This window comes from Poecilia reticulata, linkage group LG2 (assembly GCF_000633615.1).
Source record: "Poecilia reticulata strain Guanapo linkage group LG2, Guppy_female_1.0+MT, whole genome shotgun sequence".
Classification (NCBI taxonomy): Eukaryota; Metazoa; Chordata; class Actinopteri; order Cyprinodontiformes; family Poeciliidae; genus Poecilia; species Poecilia reticulata.
Genome location: NC_024332.1, coordinates 14216270 through 14235691, shown reverse-complemented (window position 1 = coordinate 14235691; position 19422 = coordinate 14216270). Strand labels below are relative to the sequence as shown.

At 39.3% G+C, this 19422-nt stretch overlaps 1 protein-coding gene across 1 annotated transcript; it reads left to right on the top strand.

Moving 5' to 3' along the window:
- Nucleotides 1–33: 33 nt before the first annotated feature.
- Nucleotides 34–18941, top strand: slc15a2 (solute carrier family 15 member 2). The gene is made up of 22 exons (XM_008432458.2): nt 34–460; nt 3585–3672; nt 5500–5641; nt 5771–5863; nt 6102–6201; nt 7527–7617; nt 7694–7771; nt 8924–9006; nt 9128–9211; nt 9308–9397; nt 10895–10939; nt 11211–11246; nt 13414–13502; nt 14781–14862; nt 15046–15171; nt 15548–15712; nt 15982–16028; nt 16119–16226; nt 16341–16440; nt 17260–17403; nt 17725–17829; nt 17955–18941. Exons 1-22 carry the CDS (start codon nt 452–454, stop codon nt 18192–18194), a joined length of 2145 nt encoding a protein of 714 aa, XP_008430680.1. The 5' UTR covers nt 34–451; the 3' UTR covers nt 18195–18941.
- The last annotated feature ends 481 nt before the right edge of the window (nt 18942–19422 follow it).

Here is a 19422-nt window from a genome sequence, read left to right as displayed (position 1 = left end):
TGCTGCTGCTGCTGCTGCTGCTGCTGCTGCTGCTGCTGCTGCTGGGCCCCCCCGCCTCCCTCTCCCACTAACGGACCTCCTGATCCACGGAAAGTGAGTTTCAAACGTCAACTTTCTGGATCTCAATGGTCGTCGGGACAGAACGCGAGCTTATTGGATCGGATCGGACTGGAAGGCGCAGTTTGTCTCAAGTGGCAATAAGACCAAAGTTTTCCTCCCCGGTGGTGGAAGATTAACTTTAAAGTCGTCGGCGTTTTTACGAGCAGCGTGATCTCGTTTTTTCTTCTTCTTCTTCTTTTAATTTATTTCCGAGCCCCGTCAGAGAGCGGAGCAGAGAGAGAGAGAGAGGAGGGACGGACTTGGAGGTGAAGTCGGAGCTGCCTGATGCTTCAGTAAACAGAGATCCACAGAAACAACAAAAGTCGCAGGGTGGGCAAAAAAAAAAGGCAACATGGGCAAGGTAAATACGAGCGAAGTATCTGTGTGCTTCAGTTTGAATGTTTTCTTTACTTTTGTTGTGTGCGCATTTTTATGTTGTTGTTGTTTTTTTTTAAACTAGTTTGTTGAAAAGTTCTGGGTCTGCTTCGGGACTTGGATTAGATCCTGTTTCGGGTTATTGATTTATTTTTTATTTGGCTTTCCGAGTCAGGATCCGATGGTGTTCGGTTTAATTCGGGCTGAAATGACGCAACCGCCTCCTCTGCACAGTTAAAAAGTTGTTTTGGTGAAAGCTGATCGCCACGCGTACCTCCAACTATCTTCCCCGGGACGGAAGCACATCGCAGCGGCACATCTCTTCACTTTGCGTTAGTAAAATGACGCTTATCAGCGCCAGATGAGCTGAGGATGTCCTCTCTGCTCGAACAGACTGCGAGTGAGAAGTCCTCAGTCTGTTCCGTCCGCATTTTTTTTAATGAGATAAGAGAATTACTCGCTACATCTGTGAGGCTTCAATATCACATGGCAGTTTGTTTGTTTTTTTAAAGATTGAATTAAGTTTGGTTTAAATTGTCTGTGAATTGTTAGAAGGGTAGGGGAGCGGGCAAACAAGTTTGGCTGGTCCCCAAACTTGTGTGGACAAGTTTCCTATTGCTTTACAGCGAGCATTTATAGGTTTAAAACGCGTATAAACCGATAAACCATTTCAAAACGGTTCTTAAGCACACTGGGTAACTAGAGCTGGGTGTGCATTATTGAAAGAGTTGCACAATCGAAGTATCTTGAGCAAGTTTTCACACCCAATAAAAATGGCCATGCATAAAAAGAAACAAAAACCTGTGAGAATGAGCTTGGATCAAACTGCTGTCTTTAGATCACCTGAACTGCATCATACCCTGACGAGCAAGCAACACTTGATGCATGTGACAGTGTTAACCGTATAGATATTTTTGAACAAATACTGACTCTATCATTCATCCACATTGTGCTAAAGCCGGATGATGCCTCTGTGAATACGGAGGTGATGCTGCTGCGTACCAGTACAGTAGTCGTGGTTAGAAACTCTTTAAGTTTTTTTTTTTTTGACATTTTGTTTTTATAAAACAAACAGAAAAAGGGTCTCACCCTTTCTCTTGAAAAGCCGAGTTTAAATATTGCCCAGCCGGTTCGATATGAAACTTCAGATGAAAACCTGCATCGATTTCGTTGTCAGTGTAGCAAATATTTCTACTTGATGCTTGTTCTTTCCAAGAAAGACTAAAATTGTATATTTGGTGTCATATCACAGCTGCAGACATTTTCTGGCAGTCCTGCGTCATTTACAGAATTAGATTGTGGTCAACATTTTGTCATGTTGGATAAATAAATATGGCACAGAACCGTGTGACTTAAATGTGGTTTAAACTTAAACGTTCCTGGTTTCCTGCTATCTCCTTGGATTATTTAGTGCTACTTTTAGCTTTTTTTTGGTAAGTTGGCTACTTTTTTGTTATAAAATAATCATCTACAGAACATTACGTTAATTTTTTTTCTTTTTTTTTACACCTGATGCATTCGGGTCAGCTCTTAAACGCATCACGATGTGTGCACAATACTGCCCCTTTAAAAATGTTTTGTATAAGACAAACGTAACCTGAGAAGATGCTATTTTCTAATGGTTTAATTTAAAGTCGAAACCAGCACTGTCATGTACAATTACCCGCTTCTTAAATCAAGCATTAAACAAATTTCTTTCTGTTTTGCTGAATTCAAATTTGGACCAAAATTCCTCCAAGAATTCACCTACAAACTTATCCAGGAGGTCACATAAGAACCCAGAACGACATTTAAAGTGCTTCACAGCTTACTGAGTTAGTGTTCATAATTTGGAAATAAGGAAAACTGCTGAACCAAAAAGCCGACAWTTCAACACCTTGATATTATCTGTAATTTTTAATTCGGAGGAAGAATAGACAAGCTTTGCACTCACACATTTGAATTAGATTATTCCAGCCTAATATTTACTAATCAGTATTAATGTTTCTGTTTGCACTGTCCTCTTTAATATTATACCTCATAAACACAGGTTGTATATTCATCTACTTAATTACAAATTACTTTACAAACAGACTAAGCATACAAACTAAACTAGGAATTAAATGACATCGTCAACTATAAGACGTGGCAGCCGACCCGTGCGTCATTGATTCTTCTTGTACTGAATGGGTAGCCTGGGCTCATGGTGACCCAACATGGTTTCACCAAATCCAACACAAATCAACCAGAAAACTGTAGCGTTGCGGGTTTCATGAGCCWCAACACACAGACGCATCCAGGACACAAGCTACAACCGTCGACTTCCTTGTGTCACTGAACCACAAACACCAGAAGAGTCTTACCTGGGCTAAGGTGAGCAACGGCTCAAAAGTCCTCAGCAGATGAAAATAAATKTTCCATTTTTGATTTGGGAATCAAGATCCCAGAGTCTGGAGGAAGAGTGGAGAGGCAGAGAATCGAAGTAGCTCAAGGTCCATCTGTATACCAAAGAGTTGGTATTCGAGGTTTGGTACAGAACAACTCTAGGGGGAAAAAAGTGGATTTGTATACCAAAGAGTTGGTATACGAATGGGTTCCGCTTTTTTTCCCCTAGAGTTGTTCCGTACAAAACCTCAAAAGGCATTTCAACATTGTGTATGCTTATTTTCCATGTGGGAAGGCTCCATTTTAAGGTGTTTTTTCAATGCATTTCCTCAGACTGTTGCCACTGTAACCAGTGGTAAAGAGAGTTAAACAGAGGGAATGTAAATGCAATTTGGTGTGATATTTTATGGCAGAAACTGGTGTTGCTAATCATATATTTTCCACTCTTGCGCAGCATCTGATCCCATCAGAGGTCTCACAGCTGTTAAACTTTCATAAAACCTCTATTTGTGCATAATAATTAACCTGGAATGTCACGACAAACGGAGCGACATCGACAACATTCCTCTCCTGTCACGGCAGGAGCAGGAAATGGAGACTTTATYGATCGGATCCGCGTTTGTTTGGAATTGGCGAAAGGCTGGAAGATAACGTCAGAGTGGATTTACTGTCACTTATTAGGTTTCTTTGTCATGCTGTAAAAGTGTGGTCTTATTTTGGATGCATTTTGTTGTTGCTCTTTTTAGAAGCTATGTGGAACCAACTACCCAACCAGCATCTGCTTCATAGTGGTGAACGAGTTCTGTGAACGTTTCTCCTACTATGGCATGAAAGGTAAGGGATGCTTTCCGTGGATTCTCCTGGTTGCTCTCTCCTTCTCTCACATGACCGCATGTTTGTCACAGTACAAACCAGCACAAGACCAGTTTTCTGCTCAACAGTGTTTACATTTCTCATGTAAAAGTCTCCATAAGATGTTTTGAGCTTAAAATCGCCGTTTAGAAAGCGGGTGGCGTTCACTCTAAGAAATCAGCGAGAGAAAAGAAGCTTTTTTTTTTTCCTGAGTTTTCTTTCTGAATTATATAAAATCCAAGCCCAAAGTTGGCCTCTGAGTTTATCACTGGCACATGTTCTTTTTTTCTCAGTCTGTTGTAAAATGTTTCAAAACATCTTTTTTTTTTCTCACTGTCAAATGGGACAATTATAGAACCACAAATKACTGTGAAACGTTTTCCTCTAGAGTTCCAGATTTCTCATGGTGATGAATGCTGGAGGTTTTCCTTCCAGGTCATTATTATTCTTTTTTTTTTTTTAGCGCATTAAACTGTGTGTATTTTACCTGCTTTCCACACTGCAGTTAGTCTGAGTTAAGTATGAAAAAATGAAGATAAATCATGTTTGACTTTCAGACCTCCGTAACGATTTTCATTCAGATTGTTTTCAGCTCAGATCAACAGTTTCCTGGCACTTCAGCACAACTGACTCACTTTATATAGAGGAAGTTTCTCAGAAGTTTCTCAATACCAAACAATCACGCAGATTGTCAGTTGATTATGCCAGTGGGTAAAACGTTTTGTTTCTAAACTAAGGAAACCCATCAAATTGAACTCAGTTATCGAGTCTTTAAGTTTGCAGAAACCTTGTAAAAGTAGAGAGGAAATCTTCTCTTTAACGGGGGCAGGACACGCACTGGGTGTGCAGAAATGGAAAATACTTTTTAAAAGCTCAATATTTCAGTTTCAAATATTTATTTATTGATTCTGACTTTGAGATGCTGAATTTTGGGTTTTTTATTATCAGTAAGTTACAATCATCAAAATAAATGTTTCCCTCTGTGTAAGGAATCTATCAGTTTCCCTTTCTGAAATAAGTTATAAAGAACATTGCACTTTTTCACAATTTTATTTTTAGTTATCTTTTTTAAAAAAAATCTTACTTCAAGTATACCAACTAACAAGTAACTTTTCAGCAAGTTTTAAGTCAGTAGTTCCTTAAAATTGCAGAAAACATACCTGTTCCATTGACAGATTATTTTCACTTATAACAAGATATTTTTCCAAATGTTATAAGTGAAATAATCTGCCAATGGAACAGACATCTTTTGGTCAATATTAGAGAATTATTGACTTATAACAAGCTACTATATGTTAAGTTACTTATAAGTTAGTTTTGTCTTGCACTAAAAACGATATAGACCAAAAATACTTGGTAAGATTTTGGGTTTTTGCAGTGTTGACAGGGGCTGCACAGTGGCACAGTTTGTCAAGCTGTTGCCTTGCAGCAAGAAGGTTCTGGGTTCAATTCCCAGCCCAAGTCTTTCAGCATGGAGTTTGCATGTTCTCCCTGTGCATGCGTGGGTTTTCTCCGGGTACTCCGGTTTCCTCCCACAGTCCAAAAACATGACTGTCAGGTTAATTGGTCTGTCTAAATTGTCCCTAGGTGTGAGTGTGTGTGTGCATGGTTGCTTGTCCTGTGTGTCTCTGTGTTGCCCTACAACAGGGTTTTGTTTGTCCAACACATTAGTTTTCCAGTTGAATTGTACAAGCTAAATGTCACCGTACATGTGGGGAAAAAGCTTTGAAACAATTCGTCTCGCCACCTGGCCTTTATATTTTAACGCGTTGGCGGGTACCAGCTAATGCCTGTGTGCTCTGATCGCAGCGGTGCTGACGCTGTACTTCCTCAGCTACCTGAAGTGGGACAAGGACCTTTCCACCGCCATCTACCATGCCTTCAGCGGCCTCTGCTACTTCACTCCCATCCTGGGAGCCGTCATCGCCGACTCCTGGCTCGGAAAATTCAAGTGAGTTCACCCGTAGCCTGGCCTCTGACCCCGAGGAAGGGTGTGACCCGCTCTGACCACACACAGCCAAACAAAGAGATTAGAGGAGCTCAGCGCCGCGTGCACACAATGACTGTTTACTCCCAACAGGACCATCATCTACCTGTCCATCGTTTACGTGATCGGCCATGTGGTCAAGTCTGTGGGAGCCATTCCCACTGTGGGAAACACCGACGCGCACATGTGAGTCACAGATCCTGGACCTTTTTTGCGCTTGCACAGACCTGATTTTATTAGCAGAATGTGTAAAAGAAACAGTCACTAACTAAAATGGAGAAAGAACCGCACATTAAAAAATAACAAGAAATGCTTTCCAGCGATGTTTTAGAGTTAAAGAGCCATTAAACTCTCTTAATTTTGTCCAGTATGCTGGTGACGATCGTTCTCAGTGTGTCTGATTTTCCTTTTTTTTGTGCTCCAGCGGTTTGTCCATGTTTGGCCTGATCCTCATCGCGTTGGGCACCGGAGGAATCAAACCGTGTGTAGCAGCATTTGGAGGAGATCAGTTCCAGGAAGAACACGTAAGCATCTAATCAGTGAGGGTTTATGGTGTGGCTCTTTGCCAAGGGCAGCATGCCCGTGGGGGCGGCCTGACACCTGACAAATATATAATAAACGGTTATTTAATTTGTACCAGCTTAATATTAATCCAGTTGAAGGTTTAGTTTTATTTTTTGGCATTGGGATTACTTGAGATATTGGGAATTTAGCACTTTTGAAGTAAGACCTTCTGCTGCTTGCAATCATTTCTTTAGATTAAAGAGATAATACAAATATCAGATATGATTCCTCCACTATCACACTACCGTGTGAGAATTAAACCATAAAAAGAATATGGTTGAGAAAATTAGATTAAATTAGTCCTTTATCATGATGAGTTGACGCATCCAAGGAATTCCAGTGTGTGTAAACATCTTTATCACACACTTATCACTTTGGGGTGATAATTGTAAAAAGTGTTTTTGGTTTAGAGAATCTCCTCAACATTTCTCACTCTTCCTTTTAAGCTGAACTTTAAATGGAGGTGTTCCTTCAGGCAGAGCTTTCTTGCCCTGGATGCAGTTTGTTTGCATTTTCCTCCCTGGCTCTGCGCCCTGAATGCACCCCAATAAACACGGGCGTCCACTAGGATGATAGATGAGTGACAAAATGATGACATTTCATTGTGTTGGTTTATACACAAACCAAAGTTGGAAATGCAGCACAAGCAGAACAGCATCAGATTAAAACTCCCATGAGCCATTGCTTGAAAAGCTGTGTGTTTGGAATAGGTTTTGGCTTGTGTCCGTGTGTGTGTGTGTGCGGGGGTGTGTGTGTGTGCGTGTGTGTGTATACATAAAAGTTTGCCTCACTGAGTTATTTCTGCAAACTTCTGCTTTGGTAAATTGTGCCAATAGTTATGGTGTCACAATACAACATTTTCACTTGCGATACGATAACCATATTGCAGCTTTGCGTATCGGCCGATACCAATATTGACCCAATATGATGTTACCATGGATCATACAAACTTTTGCTACATATTTCAGTGATTTTCTCAAACAGAAAACAATAGTTTTAGGAGGGGAAAAGGTATCAGGTGGGTTTCTGGGGTAAACCTGTACCCTGGTAGGTAGTTTTTATCCTGTTAAAGGCAGTTTAATCAGGATAAATGTGCAAAAATGTAAGGAAATCTACAGCAAAATATTAGATTTTTTTTTATCACAATGCTCTTTTGATTTTAAAACCATCATTATTGTTTAGAAAATACTAAAAACAAGTGTAGCGCTTCTTAAAATATTCAAGATCCAAGTTCACAGTAACATTTGAACTTTTTAAACTCTTTTTTTCTTCTCTTTACCTCCAGATAAAGGAAAGACAGAAATTCTTCTCAATTTTCTACATGTCGATCAACGCCGGGAGCGTTTTGTCGACGCTGATAACGCCCATCCTGAGAGGTGAGCGTTCGCCGTCGTAACGTTCAGCGTGCGCCGCACATCCCTGGCGTCGGTAAACGTCGTCTGCCCCCCTCAGGTGATGTGAAGTGTTTCGGTGACGACTGCTACGCCCTGGCCTTTGGCGTTCCTGCAGCGTTGATGGTCGTGGCTCTGGGTAAGGATTTTTTATCGGCTCCGCTTCGCCCCAGGTATTTAAGAAGCAGCAGGGAATTCAAACATTTACAGAACAGCTTGAGAAAAATGTGATGGAATCTGGTGTCTGGTATTCAAAGACGATAAGAGACCAAATTAATATTTGCTTTTACACAATGTCGTTACAGATGGATAGAAATGTTGGATATTTTTTCTTGTTTGGTTTTACTGAGCTTTTTTTTTTTTTTTTTTGTGCATGTGGAGCCGAAATCATAGTTGGTTTAATACATATTTGTCTTCATTGCTACAGGTTTTAGCAAGTATAAAAATACACAAACTGCAGTAGAAAAATCTAAACGTTTATAATCTACGGGGACCTCGATGCCGTTGCAGGATGCGGGCGTCACTAGAGGCTGCAATGTGCATGCTGAGGCTATTTACACAAGCCAGGCTTCACCCTGATCAAGGCCCGATCTCATCCGTTGTGACGGCCAGTTTTCTCTGGCCGCCGTTTCCCCGTCAGCCCTGATCCGTGCGGGATTCATGCCCGGTCGCCTGCTGACTGTGGGAGCAAACTGTGACACCAGTGACGTTCAGATGGATGTCGAGTTTAGGCTGAAAGGAGTTTTAGCATTCAAGGTTTAAGTTGTGTTTGTTGTTGTTTTGAGCGAGGAAAAAAATAAAATCGTTCTTTCCAAGATTGTTTAACTGAAGATCAACTATGTGTTGCTTAAAGAAAGACGGTCAGAATGGGAACCGTATTTTATGAACATGCGGTTTATTTTAGTAAACTTAAATGCGTTTTAAATAAAATCCTAAGATTGGTTCACTGAAGAGCAACTTTGTGCGACAAAAAAAAATCTCCAAGATGGTACTTAAAAAAAAAAAAGTAATAAACGCTAAGAACCCCTGGAAAAAGTTAAAACGGTTAAAAAAAAGTTAGATAACGCAATGTAGGAAAAAAACTTTAGGACCTAAGAGATGAAATTTTAAAGATCAAACAAACTTAGGATGACTAAAGGTAGAGAGAACCAAAGAAAATAGTCAAGATGAGTAGTATGCTTTGTGAAATGTTTTACTAGAGGACAGACTTTTGGAAAAACTTCTGTTTCCTCTCGTGTTTGGAAAATCAATGGTTTGAGCTGATGCTAGTTCTCCATCTGGTCCTCCACAGCTGTGTTCATATTTGGCAGCGGTATGTACAAGAAGACGCCGCCTCAGGGAAACGTCCTGGGGGAAGTCTGCAAATGTATCGGCGTGAGTCACTTCATCTCCCACTCATGTCTTAGGGTTAGACATGAGTGTGCGTGGGATTAACTTAGTGCACATTGAAGTAGGCTTGTTCTTTTTTTTTATTCTTATTTCTTCCTCCGGTCAGTTTGCCATCAAAAACCGCTGGAACAGCTCAAAAGATGACCTCAAGAGGAAGCACTGGCTGGACTGGGCCGAAGACAAGTACCCGGTAACGACCCGCAAAACGCCACCGCCGCTTCTTCACGATGTAAACTCGCTTTAACCTTCACGAATCCATCCGCGTTTCTGCTCCTCTGTTCAACAGAAGCGACTGATTCAGGAGATCAAGATGGTTCTGCGGGTTCTGGTGCTCTACATCCCTCTGCCGATGTTCTGGGCTCTGTTTGACCAGCAGGTACAGGCTCACATTCATCCCGCCGAGCAACGAAATTAAAGTCCTGACCATTTAGCGGCTTGTCTGATTGTAAATCATGTAATAGGACAAACATGCATTGTCATAAGAAATACTGAAGTTCAAGAGTTTTCTGCTTTCACTTTTTGAATTATTATTTTTTAAAACAATTGAATTGTTTTCTCTTCAACCTCTGGAACAGAACACAGCGAGTAGGAATATTGTAATCCCCAGTTAAGGAAACAACCAGTACAAAACATCATGAGCATTGAATAGTAGCTGTAAAGAGTAAAGCTTACTGCGTAGAAGCTTAATAATTAATTTCTTGACTGTAAGTGCTGCTTGGACAGAGTATAACTAAAATGTCCAACTAGACATACGGCTGACTGTCTAAATCCAATGAAGATTTTTCCAAAACATGGGTGTCCAAAGTGTGGCACAGGGGCCATTTGAGGCCCTTGAAATGATTGCGTGTGGCTCCCCCCAATGCAATGTAAGAATGGTGCAAATGTGACCGTCCAGAACAGGCAGTTTATAAGATGGAGAAAGCATAAAAAAAAAAAACAACATATTTTGTTGCTGAAATTAGCCTGTGAAAATTGACCTTAAATTTTCAGGAATTATATATCTGTCTGCTAATTAATGTTGGACTCTTTTATTTTATATTTTGGATCTACTGCAGTGAATCTGTGGGGATAAGGAACCACTGTCAAAAATGCTTCAAACTGCCTATTTTAATAGTTACATACCAAATATACCTCAAAATGCATTAGAACAAACAGTGGTAACCATCCTGGCTCTCCTGCAGAAGCTAACATCTCTACAGTCTTCCTTATTTCTGCTTTTTAGGGGAACAGCCAATCGGAGCCAAAAAAACTAAACAAAAACTGAATGGCACGTCTTGATTGGCTCCTTTGCAAACATTAGCCAATCATTTGTCAGCTAGGTTTGAACTTCACCTTGTGAAGATGCATTTTCTTTAAAATATGTCAGATATGCTCTACAGACAAATGATTCATGAATACTGAACGGTGAATATGCTGGGATCCACTGTAATTTAGTTCTTCCATTATAGTCAAAGTTTCCTTAATATCTGAACGTTAAAGTAAAAAAAAAACCATCCAAACATTTGTACATCTTGGCTGATCGTCAGCAATTCTACTCTGTGAGAGAAGCTCTATTTTTACTGACTCTGAGCATGAAACAAAGTATCAATTTGTATATTAGTATCCGATCAAAAGCTTGTTTTATTTAATTCGCTACATGGACCAATGAAAACTTCACGACATCTACAATTCCCGACTTTCATTTTTGATGAGCTCCTCCTTCACTTGGTGTAAAAACGGTTAGAAAAAGATAAAAAGATAAGAAATAAAAAGCTACAGTTTTCTTCAATAGCATGTGAAGTGTTTACTCAGTTCTATTTTTATTATTTTTGTTATTTTTGTGATCTCAGTGTCATTCTGCTGATGTAACTCCGAGCTGGTTTCTTTATTGCAGGGTTCCCGCTGGACTCTCCAAGCCACACGGATGAACTTGGCTTTTGTAAGTCTGTCTCTTAAATCATTTGAACGTGCCAAAAAAACAACAACAACAACAACAAAAAAAAAACATTAAATGCTGACATTTGCGCTTTGATATCTGTGGGTGGATTTTGATGTGGATCCGATTGCACAAACTGTCCCATAAAGCAGATCTTCCTCCACGTTCTGACGTTTTATTCCAGTAACTTTTTATTGTTTATGGCTTAGATAACCCATGCAGTGCCCAGTTTTGGATTCACTGAGTTAAACTTTAATTTTCTGTGTCACAACAGGGAGAATCCTTCACAATTAAGCCGGACCAGATGCAGGTATGTGCAGCTCATTCTGCCGTCGGTTTGTGTCGTTTCCTAAATGCTGTGAATAAAGAACAAATTACTGCAGGATGTCCAGACAGAGTGTGATGCATTCTCATGAAACCTTCATAAAGTCACGTGATTTTAGTGTTCATGAGTGGAAATTATGGGCTTCAAAGTTTATTTTTCATTTGGGGGAAAAAAATAATACACTTTCCCATTTTACTTGTGTTCAGCAATATTTTATCTTCATTTCATTCCTTGTTGAAAATCATCCTACCTTAGACTACATTTCTTTTATACTTCTTCACTGTTTATGATCCTTTTCCTGTATTGAACAATAAGGTAAGGTAATTTTATTTATATAGTATATTTTCAGCAACAAGGCAATTCAAAGTGCTTTACACGAGTTAAAAGGAAATACAAACAAATTAACAAACCAAAGGAAAGAAAAAAAAGAGGTGAGAAAACTAATCTAATGTTGTTCTAAATGTAAACAAGGTGCCCCTGCTCAGGGTTGCTAAGTATCTAAAACCATTTCTAAATAGTGAGAACTCTACAGTTTCTGATAAAATAAGCTAAAGAGTGACTGATCTAAGCTATAACTGCTTGAAACCCAGGAGGAAAAATGTACAAGAAAAGACTTGCAGAGGATAACTGATTTATGTAGATTATAGGGAGTTATTATATTTTGAGAAGCAGATGTAGATATAGAGGAAGTTTGTTTGGGTGGTTTTGTCCTCTCCTTTTAAGACAAAATGTATAAAATGTCCAGTTTTCTGGTACAAATTACTTTAAAAATTATTTGCTAACAAATTGTTAGATTACACTATTTATCTCAACACTCCTTTTTAAAGTTTTTTTATTTTTAATTTTAATTTTTTACAATAAACTTATTTTTGTTTGCCAAAGATAAAATAAAATACAATCAACTATTTGCGCTTTAAGATACAAAATGCATGTTTAAAATGTCACCTTCGCTGGGACAAAAATAAGCAGAAGCTACACAAAACTCCTTATTTTTATATTCATAAATAACAGAATAAAAAAATCAAATCATTCACAATGTCAAATATAATGAGAGAGAGCTGGAAATAATTACAAAAATATGCCTCAGGCCTGCTGGAGTGAAACTTCAGAGGAAAAAAAAAACCCTTATCACCATGACGATTACAGCAGACTTGTATTTATTAACTGTGTGTTTTATTAGATTTTTTTTTCACTAATTCTGACTTACTGATCTTAAAAGAAAAAAGCGTGTTGTTCCATTTTGTGTTCAGTTGATTGCTGCTTTTTTTAAGCTGATTTTGTTTGGGAGCCACTGAAGCAAAAACTGCAACAAGAAACGGCCAAAACCAAAACCGGCAGAGGGTGTACATGATGAGGCGCGTGTTTTTGCATCTGCAGGGCCAAAGTCATCAGAAATAAGCTATTAGTGGGGTCGGTTTTCATTTCTAGGAACACTCCCTGCATTTTGTGCATTCTCATATTGACCTAAAAACAACCAAAATGTATGGGAAAGTAAAGTTTCACAAAGGTACAATAGGTTGGTTTGTATGGTTTTTGTATAACGTTCGTCAAGTTTATGCTTTTAGTTTAGTTTTCTTTATTTCTTACTGACACTGCTGTGCTTTAGTACGGTGAGTGACAACAGCGCCCTCTCTGTTTGTCCCTCATTCATGCAGCTGAGGTTATTTGAGTTAACATTCATAAGACACAAACATATTTTCTTTTGTTGCCACCTGTGAGTTTGGTGTTTCAAGGTTGACGTGTCTGTAAATGTACAGCAGAAATCTGTCATATTAAACCCCAAAGACTGTAAATGTTGTTTTGACGTGGTAGAACAACACGCTATAAAAGTTTATTTATCTCGTTTTGCTTCTCTTTTCCCCCCCAACATCCTCACATTTTCATTTTTACATTTCAAACAGTGTCAGTATTTGCATTTTCAAATTAATAGTCAAATGTTTTTTTTTCTTCTAAGTTTTCAGTTCTGCATCCGCTGCATGAAGCCCGTCGGTGTTAAAAGCCGCCGTCACTGTTATGTCAACACTTTTATGAGCGCTTATCGCTGCCATCTTCTCTTTAAGCTCATTATATTTGAACAATGAAGCATTTATGAGTTCTATTGAAGTTTTATTGGGCCATTTAAAGGCTGCTTTTCCTCATGTCCGCTGCCCAGATGCTGAACGCGCTGCTGATTCTCGTCTTCGTACCCATCTTTGACCTCATCATTTATCCACTCGTTGGCCTCTGCAGAATCAAAATCACGTGAGTAAACCGCTGTGTTGTCCTCTCCACATTTGAGCTGTCCACTCAAATATAGAGTGCGAATAAAATCAAAGAAAGAAATGACGCACAGCACTCAAACGATATTACTTTGACACCAAAGTAAAGGACTAATTTAAAGAAAATGCAAATCTGCATCCATCAATTGTGACGACTTCAGGCAGGATTTGTTTTTATTTCTTCAGGCATTGAAGAAAACAATGATTAATAGTATATATTGCATAAAACTCTAAAACTACTTAAAATTATTGCTGTTAAACTAATGTAGCAATACATTTGACCAATTTATTATTATTCACCATTATAAAAACTCAGAAGCTACATCTACTATATGTCATGTTTCCTTCATTAAGATGTTCACAAACCCATCATCATCATCCCATGATTCATTTTTAGATATAAAATGTTTTTGTTTTATTCTTTTTCTGTGATGGTTTCACAGTGAAATAAATGTCAAGGCAAACTTTGAAAAGTACAAGCTACATTTTCACTGAAAAAGTGGAGAAATAGTCAAACAGATGAATTAAAATCGTAAACCACTTTTAGGAAAGAGACATAAGAAAAGCTACCAAATACAGGAGCAGCTGATTAACCTGGACAAGTAAAAACGCTATACAATTGTTTACAATATGATCTTATTGGAATCAAAAACAAAATAATGGCAAACGAAGTCACCTGTGGTACACATCTATCCTTTCAACGTTTTGATGTGTGTAAAAATTGTGACAGGGTAACATCAAGACTGTTAAGAAATAAACAAATAAACGATGAGGAGCGATTTAACATCAGCTCATGCCGGCTTCAGCTGCTGATTAAACGACCAGTCCTCACAATAAAGACCTGAGGTGGAAGATCAGGAAACACCTGAATGAAATGTCTCATAGGCACAATCTTTAAGACGGTTGAAAACTATCGTCGAAATCAAAAGTTTGAGAAAGGAAAAAAGGGGAAAGGTTTGATTCTTTTTGCAGAAATCTGAATAAAAAAGTCACTGACTCGTCTTGGATCAAAGAGGAAATATCGACCAATATTAGAAAAATGTTTCTGCATAAAAACGTTGCAACACTGGTCTTCAACATAACGATTAACGATCATCAAAGAGATGCCAACTAAACTGACTAAAAGTCATTCATTCTTGTTCTTTGATGCCTCCGATTCCTACACTGTTCATTTGTCGTTTTTTTTTTTTTTGGCAAAATTGTTCAATGACATCTGCTCACTTCTGTCCACTTTTTGGTGACCCTGTCACTCTGCCTTCAGGCCTCTGAGGAAAATGGCCACAGGGATGATCTTTGCAGCTCTTGCCTTTGGAGCAGCCACCCTGGTGGAGATCAATGTTGTGGTACGTCTGAGCGTGAATCACGCCGCTACCGCAGGATTTTACCCTTAAAGCATTATGTTCATAGGAGGTAACACTGATACCTCCTATCAGTAAATGAGTTTTACCTTTTAACGACGACGATGAATCGATAGGTTGTTGATGAAGCGGCGTTCTGTCTGTTAACCAGTGTGATTGTGTCTGTAGAAAACGGTGGTGGAACCAGCACCTGCTGACCAGAGTCTGCTGCAGGTCTTCAACCTGGCAGACGGAGACATCAGCGTGAAGGTCGCCGGCGGCAACCTGTTTCAAGACCCCATCACAAAACTTCAGGTAACTGGAAAAACGCCTGAAAAGCCATTTAATTGTTTTAGGTTTTTTTTGTAAAACCAAAAATATTTATTCTTTTATAGTTTTTGGTTTTAGTTGTATTTGTTCCAACTTAATTTTTCTTGGTTTTATTTATTCTTTTATACTAGTAAACTAGCCTCAATGCTAGACAGAGATGCCATGAAAACGATTAAATGAAATATTCCAACAATTTTATACCAAGATTTAATTTGCTGTTCTACTTTGGGTCATTAATGGTATTGTTTTTTAATTTTATTTTAAAAATTGTGGTTTTCTGTCCATATTTTGACCACTAACGTTCTGCTCTCTCTCTCTCTCTCTCTCTCTCTCTCTCTCTCTCTCTCTCTCTCTCTCTCAGGACCCCTCGGCATACGAGCTTCTCCCGCTGGGGGCCTCCAACAAGGAACTGAGTTTTGACGTCATGTTTAAGGAAACGCAGTATTCTTGCAGTCATGAATTTGAAGAACGAAAAGCTTACAGTCTCATCGTACACGAGAAAGCTCCTGGTATTGAGTGCAAACTTGTAGGTACACTTATGACTTTTTTTGATAATGGCTTTAATTGTTAAGGTTACAATAAGCCAAACATTTCTCATGCAAGGTAAAGTTAATAATAAGCTTGTAAACTGGTGTGTATATTAACAGTAGTCAGGGGACTTTATGTCGTTGGCCTTTTTTGTAGTTCATGTCCAAATGTCTGAAAACTGAAAGAACACCACAGATAAGCTAAGAATGCAAAGCTAAAGTATGTTACTGATAGAAAACTGAATCAGAGTCCATGTTTACTTTTCAGGTGGAGGATTACATCATCAAAAATGAAGACGGGAACCCGAATGTGCGGTAAATGATGTTTGTTCCTGTGGATTGTATTGGTTTTCATGTAATCTGATCTACATAAATCTGTGACGGCTGCCGATGAATTCTCCACAGCTTCTTCAACACGTTGCCAGAAGCCATGAACGTAACCGTGGGGGAAACGGAGTTTTACGTTCCCCAGAACTACAGCATGTCTGCAAACAGCAGGGTGAATCGGGGACCGTGAGTATTGACGCCTAAGATGGACGTCGGAATCAAAGTTATTGATTTCCTGAATCAATCAAGCTCAATGCTTTGGTCCGATCCAACTCCCCCCCCTTCTTGTTTAAATTAAAGCTACGCGGCAGTCCCCTGCAGCCACCAGTCAAAGCAGTGTGAGAATCTCCACCTGGGCCTGCTGGACTTTGGAGCTTCTTACTCTATCATCCTGGTGGAGGTAAACACTCCTTCAACTAAAACTGATTTTTATTTCCGTCGTTCTTGTAAAGCTTTGACCTGCTGTGTCTGAGAGATTTTAGTCGATTCTGATTTCTCTTTAAAAGCAGCGACATAATCCAAAATAAGAACAGCGCTCAGGACATTTCTTTCTACCCTTCCTGCCGTTAATGACCAGTAATTATTTTTGTGCTAGCAGAGGTGATGTAGCAGCGCAGAGATCAGCTATTGTAAAACAAACATAAAAACAAAATGAATGGAGGGTTGACATTTAGCATCTTACATTAGCGACTAGCACGGTTAGCATAGCCACTAAAAACTTCCATGTGTGTTCGCTAAAGAATGTTGACTAAGCAGAAGTTTGAAGCTCATTAGGATAAAACTTAGCACCTTATTGACATGCATGCCGCCTTCATGTTATCTGCTGAAAGTCTTGCTCTTTCTCACAGCCCAAATGAACTGCACAAATGTCTCAACATGCACTAAACAATACGGTTTCTTTTTTAAATGGTATGCTTTACGTCCTCTGGATTCAGACCTGACTGGAACTAAAAATGGCTATAAAAACAGCCAGGTAACAACTTCCACACTAAAGAGTGTTGGTATCACTTCAGATCACAGAAAAAGGTTACGTTTCCATCCTTCTCACCGCCAATCAGGGTTAAAAGAAAGTTTCCAGTTCCTGTTGCTCGGCGAATTCTGAGTGATTTCAGTTTGGCATAATTGTAGTATTTTGCACATGACAGATCTCTCTCTCTCTCTCTCTCTCTCTCTCTCTCTCTCTCTCTCTCTCTCTCTCTCTCTGTGTTTATCTCATCAGGATGCTGGTAAAATTGTGGCTAAAAAGATGGAGGACGTGAAAGCCAACAACGTGCACATTGCCTGGCAGATCCCGCAGTACGCCCTGATTACCGCAGGAGAGGTCATGTTCTCCATCACAGGCTTGGAGTTCTCCTACTCACAGGTCTGCCATGAAACTGCTAAACTAGTCCATTTGTGTTGAGGTACAGAATAAATAATAGAAAAAATAGAGAAAATGGCAGAAAGCTGCAGTTTTTCATTACGAGCTTGCAGCTAAATCTGCAAATAGAAAATAACTAATCCAGTTACTAAATGCCAAAACTACTTCGAAGGTGATTGAATAGTAAAGAAATCCAAATAATCTGGAACTCCAGCTCTTAAAGGTACAGCAAGAGATGGGTTTTTATTATTATTTTTGTGGTGGCCAGTTGTTTTCAGCTCTAGATCATTGGTATATCTTTTGCTTACCCGCTTTGTCCTCCAGGCTCCGAACAACATGAAGTCGGTGCTGCAGGCCGGCTGGCTGCTCACGGTCGCGTTCGGAAACGTGATCGTTCTGATTGTGGCCGAGGGGGCGGGACTGGAGCAGGTATCGCTTTGAGTAGACACCGAAAAAAAAAGACCTTTGACATGATCGAATTCTTTCTAGCGATATAAACCTCTTTCCCTGAAGGGTTCAGTTTATTTACCACTTTTTGTGTGATATTTCCTCAGTGGAAAGAGTTCCTGCTGTTCGGCGGCCTCCTGCTGGGCGTCTGCATCATCTTCTCCTTCATGGCCCACTTCTACACGTACGTCGACCCCGAACAGCTGAGCAAAATGTACGCCGGAGACTCGGGGAAGAAGAAGGAGGAGGAGGAGGAGGAGGAGGACGATGATGACAAGAAGAAGAAGAAGAAGAAGAAACATGACGACATACCTCTGAACGAAAAAGAAACGAGCACCAAAATGTGATTTTTGCGACACAGGAAACGGTTGTTTAATTTTTTTTTTTTTTTCAGGAATTCCTTGGTTATTAGAAACTAAAGGTCCAATATTGATGACATTGTTAAAACAATAATAACAATATATATAATCTGTGAAATATTTCAACAGCCTACTCAATCTTGAGCTTGTAATCACACAGGAAGCACTGGAACCGGCTCGTGTATGTGTAACAATGTTTACCAGACGCAGTGATTTTTTATTTTTTCCCTCTGATTGACAGTGTTTAACTTTATAATCTGTATATGTTTGCTGCTTACTTTGTCGCACAGTGAAATTCGTGAAATAACGTGGTTTACAATCGGTTTCTGAAACAATACTCGACAGCAAAAGAAGCTTTACATTGACACTTCTTTTTTTTTTTCTTAAGATAAATTACAGTTTTATCAGGCTGGACTGTAATCTGTGATCACATTTACTGTAAGTATTATTACATGGCAGACTAGGAAAACATCTGCTGTCCATCCAGCTTCTTCTCCGCCGCGGTCCTTTATGTTCATGCTTGTCTTGATTTACAGGGAGCCTGTAATTCTGGCGTTAATGTGACCACTGTAGCAACGTCGTCGTTCTTCTTCTGTTGTGTCGTAATCAAAACCAAAGCTACGGACTTAATCCGTCAGGTTTCGTGACCATTTTTTTGTTTTTCCATTCAGGGAAGGTGGAAATTAAGCTGCTCCCAATGAACCTCTGTAAATAAATCTCTGATGGTGAACAGATCTTGTTTTTAAGCATGTCATTTTCTCTTAAAAAAAAAAACATTAAAAAGGAAATCTATGGTAAAGCCATTGGTACTTCTGAATAAATATCAAGGAAAAGTTTAAGTAATTCAAAAATTACATGATATTGAATCATTAAGCACAATTTTATACACACAACTAAGGGATATTTAGCTTCTGAGGGAAATTTCAAGATGAACCTAAAATGCACCTGGACAGGTGAGCTTAATAAGATCTTCTCTAAACCTTTGAATGCACATATACAGCTGTTCAACGATGCACTTTTTGCATAACTTCCTGTTCTCCAACAGGAAGTTGGTTAATTCACCTGTGAATTAACCAGGTCCTGGATTGTCGGATCCAGGACCTGACAAATTTCCTGTTTTTGAACAGTGACTGAACGCTTACTGTTAGATTAGCTAGCTGCATAGTGCTGTTCCCAAGGCTGTTATTAGAAAGTTTAGAGGAAGAAAAACGTGCCC